General features: G+C 56.9%; 1 protein-coding gene across 1 annotated transcript in view; it reads right to left on the reverse strand.

Moving 5' to 3' along the window:
* Capn11 (calpain 11) overlaps window positions 1–10,708 on the reverse strand; it is a 14,136-nt gene extending 3,428 nt beyond the window's left edge. The window contains exons 1-13 of the mRNA XM_004624409.2: window positions 10,675–10,708; window positions 6,842–7,086; window positions 6,484–6,553; window positions 5,053–5,171; window positions 3,723–3,856; window positions 3,455–3,623; window positions 2,282–2,365; window positions 2,114–2,199; window positions 1,924–1,998; window positions 1,640–1,800; window positions 1,353–1,531; window positions 509–520; window positions 49–260 (exon numbers count right to left, since the gene is read on the reverse strand). Of these exons, the coding sequence (XP_004624466.1) occupies window positions 49–260; window positions 509–520; window positions 1,353–1,531; window positions 1,640–1,800; window positions 1,924–1,998; window positions 2,114–2,199; window positions 2,282–2,365; window positions 3,455–3,623; window positions 3,723–3,856; window positions 5,053–5,171; window positions 6,484–6,553; window positions 6,842–7,086; window positions 10,675–10,708 (1,580 nt within the window). The remainder of the gene's footprint in view (window positions 1–48; window positions 261–508; window positions 521–1,352; window positions 1,532–1,639; window positions 1,801–1,923; window positions 1,999–2,113; window positions 2,200–2,281; window positions 2,366–3,454; window positions 3,624–3,722; window positions 3,857–5,052; window positions 5,172–6,483; window positions 6,554–6,841; window positions 7,087–10,674) is intronic.
* Between the last annotated feature and the right edge of the window lie 2,021 nt (window positions 10,709–12,729).

Consider the following 12,729-nt stretch of genomic DNA (forward strand, 5'->3'; position numbering starts at 1 on the left):
GGGGGCTCTGGTGCAGCCCCGTGGGGCAGGGGGCTCTGGCATCCTCACCAGGACTCGCTGTGTTTCTCGGTGAAGACCCGCAGCAGGAAGTCGGCGTCCTGGTGTGGCTCAAAGGTGGAGGGGATGATGATGTACTCTCCAGGTGACAGCCGCAGCTGGCTGTGCACCTCCCTTGCATTGGTAAAGATCTCGGAAAAGCCCAGGTCCGGATATCGCGCAAAGAAGTCTTTCCTCAGGTGGCCTTTCTGAAGACTCTGAAACTGCAGGCCCTGCCGTGGGCACAGGCCCAGGACAGGCCCCCGGGGAGCAGCTGGCTGGCCTGGACCCCGCCTGTGGGACAGGCGACTCCGGGATGGCCCCTTCCTCCTCAAGCCCCACCAGAGCCCTGGGGGGCTGGACTCCCAAGCCAGTGCTCCCGAGCTCGAGGCCAGATCCTCGACCATGCACATGAAGCTGGGGTGGACTGGGCGTTGCCCGGGAGGATGCCCTGGGTCCTGGTCTCCTGTACCTCCTTGGGGACCTGGGGGACAAGAGAGAGGATGTCAGACCTCCAGGGTGTGGGAATGGGAACACACCCGGTGGGGTCTGTGTGTTGGGCTGCATTCCAGGCTTTGGGATGGTGGAGCTGGGTGGGAGGTGGATCTGATAGCCCTGAGGAGCCGTCATCGGTTTACAGAGCTTTGCCAAGTAGATCTTTATCGCCCCAGGCTAAGGACAGGAAACTCAGTCTCCAGAAGTGATGTGTTTTGTTGACTCCAAGCTGGTAAAAGTGAAAGAGCTGGGAGAGGAAAATCTAACAGAGGCTTTTCCGGGCTGCTATTCCCAAGAGCACTCATTTCCTGCAGGAAGTGGACAGGAGATAATTGAAATTGAGGACCAAGGACAAACAAATGTATGTGTTTGCAGGTTGCGATGGGGTCTCGCAGTGTGGCCCAGGCTCTGTAAATACTCAAGATAGCTCCATGTGGGGGACCAGATGGCTGTTTCTGGAATTTGCAAAGTGCCAGGGGTCCTGGGAAATTTGTCAGGACTTCTCTGGGTCCCTGGAGTAAGGGCTGTTGGGAAGGTGGGGGAAGGGAAACAGGGTGGGAGGAGGGTCACAATTGTGACACCAGCCCTGCCCTTGGCCCTTGGCCCTTGGACATGTGAATGTGGCTGTGACCTGGGGCCTTCCTCTTCCTCAAGGGTATTATTGTGCTAGAGGCTCTGGGACAACAAGTGTCACAAAGGAAACGCTGCCTGGCTGTGGCAATGGAAGGAAAAGACCAGGCAGCCGCCAGGAGCAGGGCCTTTGGCCTGGGAGAAGCTCAAAGGGTGTGGCCAAGTGAAGGCAGGGAGGCATGGGGGCCCACCGGGAAGATGACGAAGCCAATGGTCAGCAGCGTGGCCCCCTGTGGCTGGCCGAGCCTCCAGTTCTTCTGCATCAGAGCCACCAGGCAGGTGCAGACGACCGTGTCATCCTCTGGGTCATCCTCGGGGTCATCCCCCACCAAGAGTGAGACCCTGAACTGGGGGTTGGTCCAGAATGTGTCTGTGGGGAGCCATTTTGGGGTCAGGGTGTGGGGCTGTGGGGGGCGTCCAGGAGTCCTGGACATCTGATTTCAGGTGCTCTACCTTCCCACCTGAGCTCTTCACCCACCAGGGTTGTTCCTGCAGCCCCCCGCTGTGCTGCCCCTCCGCCAGCTGCCCTCGTAGAAGGTGACATGCCAGCGCCTGGTGGGGTCCCCGGCCAGAGCATCAGGCGTGAGATTGCAGACCTCCAGGAGCGAGAAGTGGCCCAGGAAGTCTTGGTAGGACATCCTGTGGCGGGGAGAAGCGCGCATCGCACATGTGCGTGCCTAGGCCCCCTGAGCTTCCCCGACCACCCCATCATGGCAGGGACACAGGGACAGGCACGGGTCAGAGGCGCCCTGCCACACTGACCAGAACTCGCCGTCCTCCTTCTTGCGAAGCAGCTGCCTCTGGACCTTGTTGTCCACCTCGGCCCACTCCGCAGAGCTGCAGGGGGGTAGGCTGGGAGGGGCGGCAGGGACACCACCTCCCCCTGGACACTGTCACCCCGGGTACTGCCTGGCCCCTGAATGCCCCCCCGGGTACATTATCAGGCACCTACTTGTCACTCCAGGCTCCGTTCCATTCAATCCGTCCCCAGGGATTGAGCAGCCGCAGTAGTGTCTCCGTCCTACCCCTGTAAGGGACCTGGGGGAGGGGGAGAGATCAGGGCCACTGCAGGTTCCCTGTCCCTCTTGTGGCTCTTGGGTGGGCTGTGGCCAGGACTCACATCCACCAGGCCAGTCACAGAGTAAGCATGGCCCCTCACCAGCAAGCTAGGTGTCACCGACTCCGGCTCACTGTCACTAGTGACCTGCAGGACAGAGGAGGACAGGCAGGGTCTGTACCAGGCACCCCAAGCGGAAAAGAACACATGGGGACATTTGTTTTAAATTGCACTTTATATTTTGAAGTAATTTCACAGTTGTAGGCAATAATACAGTCAGCAAGGTAACGCACTCTGATAATTCCAGCACTTGGGAGGCTGAGGCAGGAGGATCATGTCTGAAGCCAGCCTAGGTTCCGGAGTGAGTTCAACGCCTTAAGTTACATAGTGAGACCCTGACTCAAAAAACAGTAACACAACTAAGATAAAACAAGATAGAAAGAGCCCATGTGCTCTTTAACCAGTTTCCCCTGTAATAACATCCTACACAACTATTGTGTGATGTTAGAACGGGATGCTGACTGAGATGCGACCCCTCAAGTTTATCCACATCTCCGGTTGCGTCGGTAATGATTTGTGCATCTTCCATGTGCTGCTACCACCTGTGTCAGTTGTGTCACATCTCCACAGTCAGGGGACAGAAGTGTCCTATGTGTCGCCCTTTTATAACCCCAGTCACTTCTTCCCTTCCCTTCCATTCCCTTCCTTCCCCTTCCTTGCAATCACTCCTTTGTCACCCATTTATCTAGAGTCTGTTTTTTTCTTGGCTGAGTAATATTTCACAGCAGGCAGCCCTGCCATTTCAGCCATTCCTCCCTGTGGGACACCCATGTCCTGTGCTGTAGTATCTGAGCACAGGCTTCGCACGGGCTTGAGTGACAAATGAGAACGTGACTGCTGGCCCGAGGGCACCATGCTGGTTTCACCTATTCTTTGCATAAGTCTTTGCTTGGTGCCTGTCATGTGCTAGATGCTGCCCAAAGCCCCAGGGCACAGCACTGAATGACACAAATAAGCTCACCACTCTGGTGGTATGTGGCTGCTATGGGGGAGGGCTGGGCGGGAGAGGTGTAGATAGACACAGTACGGATGGATAGAGGGGAGAATGCAGAAGGGACGTAGAAAGCCCTTCAGCGAGGACAGCTGAGCGGGAAGCGGGAGAGAACTGGCTTGCAGCGGGACCCCTGGGGGTGGAGCAGTGGCAGGTGCAAAGGCCCTGCGGTGGGCACAGCTCACCTCGATGGAGCAGCCCATGAGCGAGCAGTGCTGCAAGGCCCGGCGCAGCTGCCTCAGCAGGTTGGCTGGGGGGCTGTGGAGCTGGAAGCTCAGCGCCACACCGCCCGTGAAGTCCTCGAGGCCCTCCATGGTGCTGCCCCCTGTCAGTGCCTCGTAGGACCCGCTCAGCCTGTAGGCACAGTGGGGCACCGCCAGGCCAGGCAGCGGGTGAGCGGGAGCGAGGGCTGCCTGGCTGCTTCATCCCTACCTCCCTGCAGTCCGGGCTCACTTGGCATAGGCCTTCTCCAGCAGGGCGCTCCAGAACTCCTGGCGCTGCTCCGAGTGCACGAACAGCAGCCGGTTGGCCCTGGTGGGCAGGCGGTCATCCACCACCACATCTAGCCACCGCCCGAACTGCCAGATCTGCAGCGGCGAGGGATTCAGCAGGGCACACATGCACATGTGCACACACCTGCACACACGGGCAAGCATGCAGGTGCGCGCACGCACACACATGAACACACTTGCAAGGCTAACGTGCATGCAGTCTCATGCACTTAGGCGCGGGCGCGCTGGGACCCTGGATGCCTGCGCCCCCTGGTGGCCAGACCTAGCAACACATCGGTTCCACTCCCCAGAGCCGCTGACCCTGACCCCATTCCCCTCTAGCTGACCCTGCCGGGGCCTTGTTCTCAACACACAGCTCGAGGTCAAGACTTTGGGGGCTGAACTGGTCCTGTTCTGGGAAACATCTGTGGTACACAGACGGATCCATGTGTTGCTAAGCTCAAGGACAACACAAAGACAAGGACAGAGGCTGCGGCGTCATGCACATGAAGACGGACACATGTGGGCCCACACATCTGCACACACAGTGAGAGGTGAGAAGATACAAGCTCATCGCTATTTTCTTTTGAGGCTTAACATTTAATTTACATAGTTTCTTGCAGAGCTGATATGTCTCTATTGGTGAACAATGACTTCAATTGGGTTTTTTTGAGGCAGTATCTAAGTCACTATGGTGCTCAGGCTGCGCTATATGTTATGATCCTCCTGCCTCGGCCTACTAGAGTCCTGGGACCACAATCATACACCATTGTGCTTGGCTTTGTCAATGTTATTTTTAAAAAAAGGAAACACGGGGCCGGGGAGATGGCTCAATGGATTAAGCGCTTCCCTGGCAAGCGCAAGGGCCTGAGTTCAATCCCTGGTTCCGCCAAATAAATAAATAAATAAATAAATAAATAAATAAATAAATAAATAAAGAAACAAAGACTTGGAGATGGCTCAGCAGTCTCAGTACCTGCTTAAGCAAGTGCAAGGACCCGGGTTTGATCCCTGGTACCACATGCCCTGCTGGCCATGCTCCAGGCATACCGAGCCAGCCACCAAGACTGGGTATGGTGGCGCACATCTATAATCCCAGAGCTGGGAAGACTGAAAACAGGAGGATCACTAGGAGTCTGAGCTGTGTAGTGAGACCCTGTACCAAATATGTAAAAATTAAAAAATAAATATGAAGGAAACAAAAGCACACATGATCTCTCTTCCTCCCCCTCCCCCTTCCTCCCTCCCTCTTCCCCCTTCCCCCCTCCCTCTCTCTCTCCATTATGGGTCACCTGGAAATGGAAGATACCAGCATAACTCTTCTCAAAGCTCTGGCCTTTGGGCACCACACGGGACAGCAGCCTGGGGCATGTGGTCAGGGAGGCGATGGCAGCCAGCAGCCAGCAGTCCCCTGCCAGGCCAGCAGGGCTTAAGCAACAGCCCTCAGCTCCCAGGAGTGCAGGGCATGGGGCAGGGGCGCAGGTGAACTCAGCCCTGCCTGCTCTGTGAGCGCCTGGGTCAGGGGATCTTGGGGAAGGACGTGGCCCAGGGCCTCACTCTGCTCCAGGACCTGCTTTCTCGGGGCAGCTAACCTACATTATCTCATGCATGCACAAGCCCAGCCTCTCCCCCCACCTCCAACCTAACTTGGTGTCCTGGTCTGGTGATGAAGGGCCCATGGGTCTGTCCCTCACATCACCACATCTTATAGGACAGCCAGGGGCTCTTCCTGTCCCCTGGCACCATGAGCCCCCACTGCCATCAGTCTCCTGGGGTCAGCCTTGCATGTGGGCCCAGGAGCAAGGGACCCCGGTGCCTCTTACTTGATACCCAGACTGGAAAGTTTCTGGCCCTAGCAATGTCCACACATCTCTGCCCATGCCTTACGAAAGGTGGGGCCCACTTCCTGTCCACATTCAGGGCGGGCTTCTCACAGACAGAGCAAGGAGTTGTGTAACTCCTGAGACCAGGTCATACGAGGTTGTGGCCCCTCTGGTGTTCTCTGGGGTCACTTGCTTTGATGGGAGGGCAGCCACTGGGCTATGTGGATACCCAGCAGCCCTGGGGGCAGTCCCAGCCTGGAGATGGACCCTGAAGACATAGCCCAGCGGGCAACCTCAAGAAGGCCTGGAGCCACTCCACCAGGCCATGCTGCTGCTGACTTCCTGACCCACAGAGACTCCAGGGTAAGAAATGTTTGCTGCCATGTGCGCCTGTAAGCTCAACTCCTTAGGAGGCTGAGGCAGGAGAGTCACAAGTTTAAGGTCAGCCTGGCCAACTCCACAAGACCCTATTGAATGTCTGGAGACGTAGCTCAGTAGTAGAGAGCTTGTCTTGCATGTGCAAAGCCCTGGCTCAGGGTTAGTGAATTTGTGTGTGTGTGTGTGTGTGTGTGTGTGTGTGTGTGTGTATCTTTTTGAGATGGTCTCACTGAACAGTTCAGGCTGGCCTTGAGCTCACTTTGTAGCCCAGGCTGGTCTCAAACTCACCATGGTCCTCCTGCCTCAGCCTCCCTAGTACTGGGATTACAGGTATGTGCCACCATGCCAGGCTAGGGTTAGGGGTTTTGAAACCCTAAGTTGTGGGCAATCTATTATACAGCAATGGGTGATATGTTATCCCATTTTACTCCAAACCCAGGCTGCAGTGGAGGGACATGCAGGATAGGGACAGGGAGCATAGCAGGTTGTCTGAACCCTGGGTCCTCCAAGGTCCCTACTCACCCACGCCCCCCTGGCGGATGTCCGTGGGGCAGAGCCCATCCACGATGAACTGGGGGTTTTGTGTGATCTCCTATGGTGGGAGAGGAAGAGAGTGGTGGGGGCTGGGCACCTCCCCCACTTGTCGGTCAGGTTCCAGGGAAGCAGATAAGGGGGGCCTTGGACCAGCTGGACACAGCTCATCTGTGACAGCAAAGTGTGGCAGGAACTCCAGGCTAAGAGGGTCCCTGGGCTACACAGGCTCAGAATTGTCCCCAGCAGGATGGACGGGACAGAGGGAAGCCTGGACCCTGGGTTGGATGGGGCAGAGACTGCAGCACCCCAGACCCCTCCCCGCTCTGTCTTCTCAACAGGTGCCCACCTTGGGCCGTAGCCAGCAGATTTCCTGCGCGTATTTGGAGTTGGGGCCGAGATCCTTAAAGCCTAGAGAGCGAGGCTCCGCGGGGAACAGGGGATCTTCAAACAGCTCCCCTGCCCTCAGGCAGGCCTCCCGCAGCCCCTCGAAGCTCTGGCCCCCAAAGCTGCAGGCGTTGTGGTGCTCTCCCAGGCCCTTGGCCCTGAGCCGGCTCTGGTTTATGGAAGCCGCCACGCCTGTGACAGAGGGCTCTGCTTGGTAATAAAAGACAAGTGCCCTACTTAGAAATCGAACAGATCTCTTTTTCAGAAGACACAGAAATGACCAATAATCACTGGGGAAAGAGCTCACATCATTCTTTATCAGGAATATGCAAATCAAGAGCACAAAGAGAAACCTTTTGGGCAGTCATGGAAAAGGTGAATACTAACAAGTGTTGGGGAGGATATGGAGAAATCAGAGTCCTTGGACTCAGTCAGTGGGAATAAAAATGGTGCAGCCACTTGGAGAATAGCACAGAAGTTTCTCAAAGCGTAATATATAGCCCAGTGCCATGGCTCATGACTGTCATTCTAGCTAGGTAGGAGGGTGAGTTGGGAGTGTTGCAAGTTCAAACTCAGCCTGGGCAACTTAAACAACTTAGCGGGACTCTGTCTCAAAAATTAAAAGGACCTGGGGACACAGCCCATTTTGAAGACCCTGGGTTCAAGCTCCAGTACCATGGGGGAAAAGCGAAAGCTCAGGAAGGCAGATTTTCATGTGTTTTGTTTGCCACTGTGCCGAGCACACAGTAAGCGCTCAGTGCATGCTTCTGGGGCGGGTCCAGCAGCTTAGGGGAGGGACATCTGGATTATCTGGTTCTTCCTTTCTCCCAGGAAAAGGCCCCATGCCAAGATTCGGTGACAGGAAGTGGGGGCTTGGCTCCTCCTTGGGCCCCAGGCCTGCAGGACAGCCCTCCCCACTCGCCCTCTGCCCCGCTGCCTAGCCCCAAAGGTGTGCCCATCCACCCAGAGCTGCAAGAGCAAGAGCCGGGGTGGGGAGGAGTAACTAGCTGTCTGAGCACCATGGACTCTCTGGGGTTCCTCTGGGCTTGCAGGCTTTCAGAATCGTATTAGAAGCTACATATAGTGGCACACATCTGTGGTCCTCTGTATCAAGAGGCTGGGGCAGGAGGATCGCTTACACCCAGGAGTTGAAGGATAGCCTGGGCAGTTTCTTTTCTTCTTTTCCTTTCCCCTCCCCTCCCCTCCCCTCCCCTCTCCTCTTCCCTCTCGTCTCCTCTCCTCTCTTTTTGGCTTTTTTGAGGTAAGATCCAGGCTGACCTTAAACTTGCAATTCTCTTGCTTCAGCCTTCTGAGTGCTGGGATTACACGCATCTGCCACTACCCCTGGCTAAAACTATATCATGAAATGACTTAGGATCCTATCCTGAAGCTGCTGAGAAGCTAGGAGGGACCTCCCTCGGGCTGCAAGAGGCCCCATGGTTGCAGGTGGCAGTGTCTGAGGGCTTGCCGTGAGCCTGTTCCTTTCCCGAACAATTACTGCTGTATAGTGACAAAGACCTTAGTGCGCCTGTGCTGGCAGCCGGCAAGGATTGACTGAGTACTGCTGGGGCCACATATGCACTGTGGCTGTCATGGACTTACTGAATCACTCTGTGCTCTGCCACACCCTGTGTTCCTGTGCCCCTGGGAGGCCCCTGGGTTTGTGGGGCTTTTGTTCTGAGTGGGCACTTGCACCCTCAGGCCACCCGGCTCTGGAGCAGTGCCACAGGGCTGGGAGAATGATTACTGGGTTGGGTGGGTGGAGCCTGTGCTCCTGCTGGGAGAGACGTCCCCTTTCCTTCTCTGAGATCATCCCACTGCCTCAGGGCGGCTCCGCGAGTTCCAGGTTCTAGGGCAACCAGGAGTGGGAGAGGAACTGAGAAGCACCCCAAATCTGGGAGTTCTCCCGTCCTGCTCCCCCTTCACTCTCCTCAAAACCCCTCTCCCAACCCAAGCCCTCAGGGGTTCTCTCAGAAGCAGTAGAGGAGCCAGGCATCATGGCGCACATCTGTAACCCCAGCTATTTGAGAGGTCCAGGCAGGAGGATTTCAACTTTGCGGCTAGCCTGGACAACATAATGAGACTAGCTCCAAAAGTAGAAGGGAAAACATATTAATAGTAGATGGAAAAAAAAAAAAAAAGTAGATGAGCCTCCCTCTGACTCTGGGAAGAGGGTTAAGGAGTACACGTGTGTGGATTATCTTTTTCTCTGAACATGAGGAGGCTGTGGGGATAAACTGTCTCCCCTCTGAAAGGAACCCTCCCAGGAAAGGAGTGAGGTCCCCAAGGAGGGTGGGACCCGGGGGTTTCTCTTTCATTCCTGACCCTGATAGGACCCTAACCAGTCACCATTACTGTGGGCTCAGCCATGAGAAGCCAAGCCCCTGTAGAGGTTCAGACAGACCCTTAACCAGGCTGTGCTGCCCCGAGGACTCCGCCAGGTCTAGTTTGATCATTACAGCTGGACTGTAGCACCACTAGAGGCCTCAGGGGCTGCTAGACACCCTGGGACACTTGGGGTGGGGAATGACCCCACCCAAAATGCCCACAGCACCTGGCAAGGCTGAGAAACCTGGTGAGGGTAAGGTCCAGGCCACCCCACAGTGAAAGGACTCCTCGGTGCCCTGTCCACCTCGGAGCCAGTGGGGTGGGGCCTGGGCCCTGGCTGACCCAGCACTGAGTGTACTTTTCTCTTGGGGTCTGGGTCAGCCACAAAGGGTAGCGAGGACCATACCAGGGGAGGGGGCAGGCCCAGGCAGTGAGGGGCTAAGTTTCCACTCCCCCATCCCCTTGGAGCCTTGCGCCTTCTCCCCAGCATGTCCCAAGCCCTGTGTGAGCAGGGTTCAGCTTTTGCAGAAAGACTCTCTTGGGGGATGCAGGCCAGGCCCTGTCTTTAGGCTGAGGTGGGGAAGCAAGCTCAGGCAGGCAGACAGACAGACACAGACAGACAGACAGACAGACAGACAGACAGACAGACAGACAGACATAGGCTGACATGAAGGCCCAGGCAGGGGCCAGAGGGACACACTAGAAGGCGCAGATGGACAGAAGCTTTGGATCCATCTCCTTCAGACAGAGTTCACCCTGGATATGGGGCCTGGGAACCTGTACTTTGTAAAAAACTGTATTATGTTTTCATTAAGGAAAAAAAAAAAAAATACCCAACAATGCACATCATTCCTGTCTTGAAATCGGCTGCTTGGTGGGAAGGCCCTGCAGGTTGACTTACTCCTGTGCACGGTCTCCTGGGCTCCCCTTAGTGGTGGGGACACCAGATCCCCCCATCGGGTCCACCCACTCAGTGCCTTTCAGAATCTGCTCCCTGTGGTTGGGGCCTGGGAAGCCGGAAGCCTCCAGGGCAGGCAGGACAGAGACAGCAGGCCGCAGGCAGTAAGTGAGGCTGGAGACAGCAGAGGACCTGGGCCTGCAGGCTGATGGGGCAGTGGCCCAGGGCGACCCAGTGGTGGCTGCTCCCACAGCACCCCTTGCCTCAGGAAACAATTCTGCCCTGCAGCCACCCCTGGGGCCTGTAGCCAGGGTCCCCACTGGTCTAGTGCTCTCCTGGACCTGCTCCTTCTGGCCCGGGGCTGAGTCCTGGGCTTGGGATGAGCTCACTGTTCCAGGGCTCACTGCTCTGGGTGGGCCCCCTCACCAAACCAGTGGGCTAGTTCATGAGACCTGGGCTCCACCACAGGACACCCAATCTGATGGGGACTTGGGACACCCATTTCTGGGAGGCCTGGTCTTCAGGAAGCACAGGTGTGGGATGAAGGACCATGGCTCTTTGGTGCTTACCTGGGGAGCACGGTATGCAGGCAGCCAGCGCCATGGTGGCAGTTGAAGGCCTGGGGGATGCAGTCTGCCCCACCCCCACTCCAGAACTCACTGATGACAGAGTTTACTGGCCACCTGCCTGCTCTCCCTGACTTCCTATTTGTGCCTTCAGAAATCTGGCCCCTTCTAGCTTGCCAGTGGAAGTTGGCTTTGGGAAAGGGACTTTAGGATGAGAGCTCAGGCTGGGGGGCAGGGAAAGCACCTTCCTGAAGACTTGGGGTGAGGCCACAAAGCTGGGACTTTCACCAAGCAAGATGCCTGGGGGTGCTAGGGCCCTGGCCCCACAGGGTAGGCTTTGGGACCAGCAAATCGGAAAGTGCTGTGCATGACAAGGCTGGGGTGGGGGTGCCAGATAGGGTGAACTGTTATCCCCACCCAGGGCTGTCCTGGTCTTCACTGTGTGTGGGTACCACCTGTCCATTTGTAAACATCTGGACTTGGGTTAGCACCTCATGCCCTGCTGGGTGGCCCTAGCTAACACATGCCCAGGCTGAATTCTGTCCTGGGCATGCTGCATCGATGTGGGGCCTGCTGGGCAGGTGCGGCGGTCCTGTGCCTGTCCCACAGAAAGGAGGCCTCCAGAGCTTCTGCCCAGCCTGGGAAGTTTCAGAGCTCACCCTGGGTTTCTTTCTGTGGCCGCCTTGGGGACACCATTGGGGTTTTTGTCCCATGAGGCTGACATAAGTGTGAAGGTTGGGGCCAGGGCCATCACTGCACTGCCACCACCCATGTCACTCACGCTGCTGTGGCAGCTGGTCCTCTAGGCTGGGCTGCTGGCAGAGGGCATCCATTGCTCTGCAGCCACAGACCCTGGCCCTGGCTGCCACCACCCCGATGGCACCAGGGCAGTGTGACCTGTTTGTGCTGGCCTTTCTCATGGACTGTCACCTCTGTCCCTCCCCACCCCCACTGATGTGCTTTCTCCTTTCCTGGGTCCTGCTGGTAGGGGGCAGCTGGGGTGGGCCGGTAGGAGGGTTTCCTGGGGGCTCTGCAAGTCACCTAGTTCTGCACCCTGATATTACTGATGAGGGAACAGGTCCCAAGGCAGTGTGACTTTCTCGGGCTAGGGTCATGTGCTGTGAGCTAGTGTGACAGCCAGGACAGATGCCATGTGTGGGCACACGGCCCTGAGTGCCTTGCACACAGCACATGCTACACGGTACATGGCTCTGTGACTCTGTGACTCTGCAGTGGCTGTGGTGTCCCAGGAAAGCTGAAAGGGTGGCAAGGAGCTGGTGCGGAGGGTGAGGCCTCTGAAGCTGCCTGCAGATGGGGCACCTGGCTGCTGTCCTGAGTGGCTCTCAGGGGTTCTGGGGACAGCAGGGGGACTGGCAAAGCCCAAACAGGGCACAGAGGCGCCTCCAGCCTTGGACACACCCTGTGGTCTCTACAAGCCGGGAAACTGAGACCGAGGACCAGAAGTCTTTTGGGGCTGCATCTGCGGCTGTGCACAGTGCCTGCCTGACAGAGGTGAGGCCTCAGCACAGCTGTCCAGGCAGCACACAAACCACACTGACCCAGGAGCTTTTCTGTTTTTATTTTAAAGGAAAAAAAAAAAATAAAACAAAACAAAACAAAACAAAAAAAGTGCAAAAACCCAGATTCCAGTGTCAGCCACGCCCACCCCAGGGCCCGGCCAGGCCTCCACCACCCCTTGGCTGCCCCCCCCCCCATGCAGCCTGCAGGTCCCTGCACTGCCAGATCCCAAGAGCAGAGGCGAGGACAGATGGGGGGGGGGTCCACCTGCCCCCAGGTCTCCAGCCACGGCACTGGGTACCCCCCTTGGCTCTCATCAACCTTTCCTGACACACTACTGGGGTGCTGCTGATCTGGGGGAATCTCCCCCGACCCCTTTTTGCCCCGGGGCCGGCTCGGGGCTGTACTCACTGAGGCGAGGGTTCCCTGCCTCCCTCACTGTGGGGGAGAGCAGTGAATCCCCAGGTTTAAATACCTTAATGAAAGCAGGGGTTGGGGGTGGCTTCGAGGGCTTTAGATCTAATAAATTATTAGTGTCTT

This window comes from Octodon degus, unplaced genomic scaffold (genome assembly GCF_000260255.1).
Source record: "Octodon degus isolate 3935 unplaced genomic scaffold, OctDeg1.0 scaffold00005, whole genome shotgun sequence".
Taxonomy (NCBI): Eukaryota; Metazoa; Chordata; class Mammalia; order Rodentia; family Octodontidae; genus Octodon; species Octodon degus.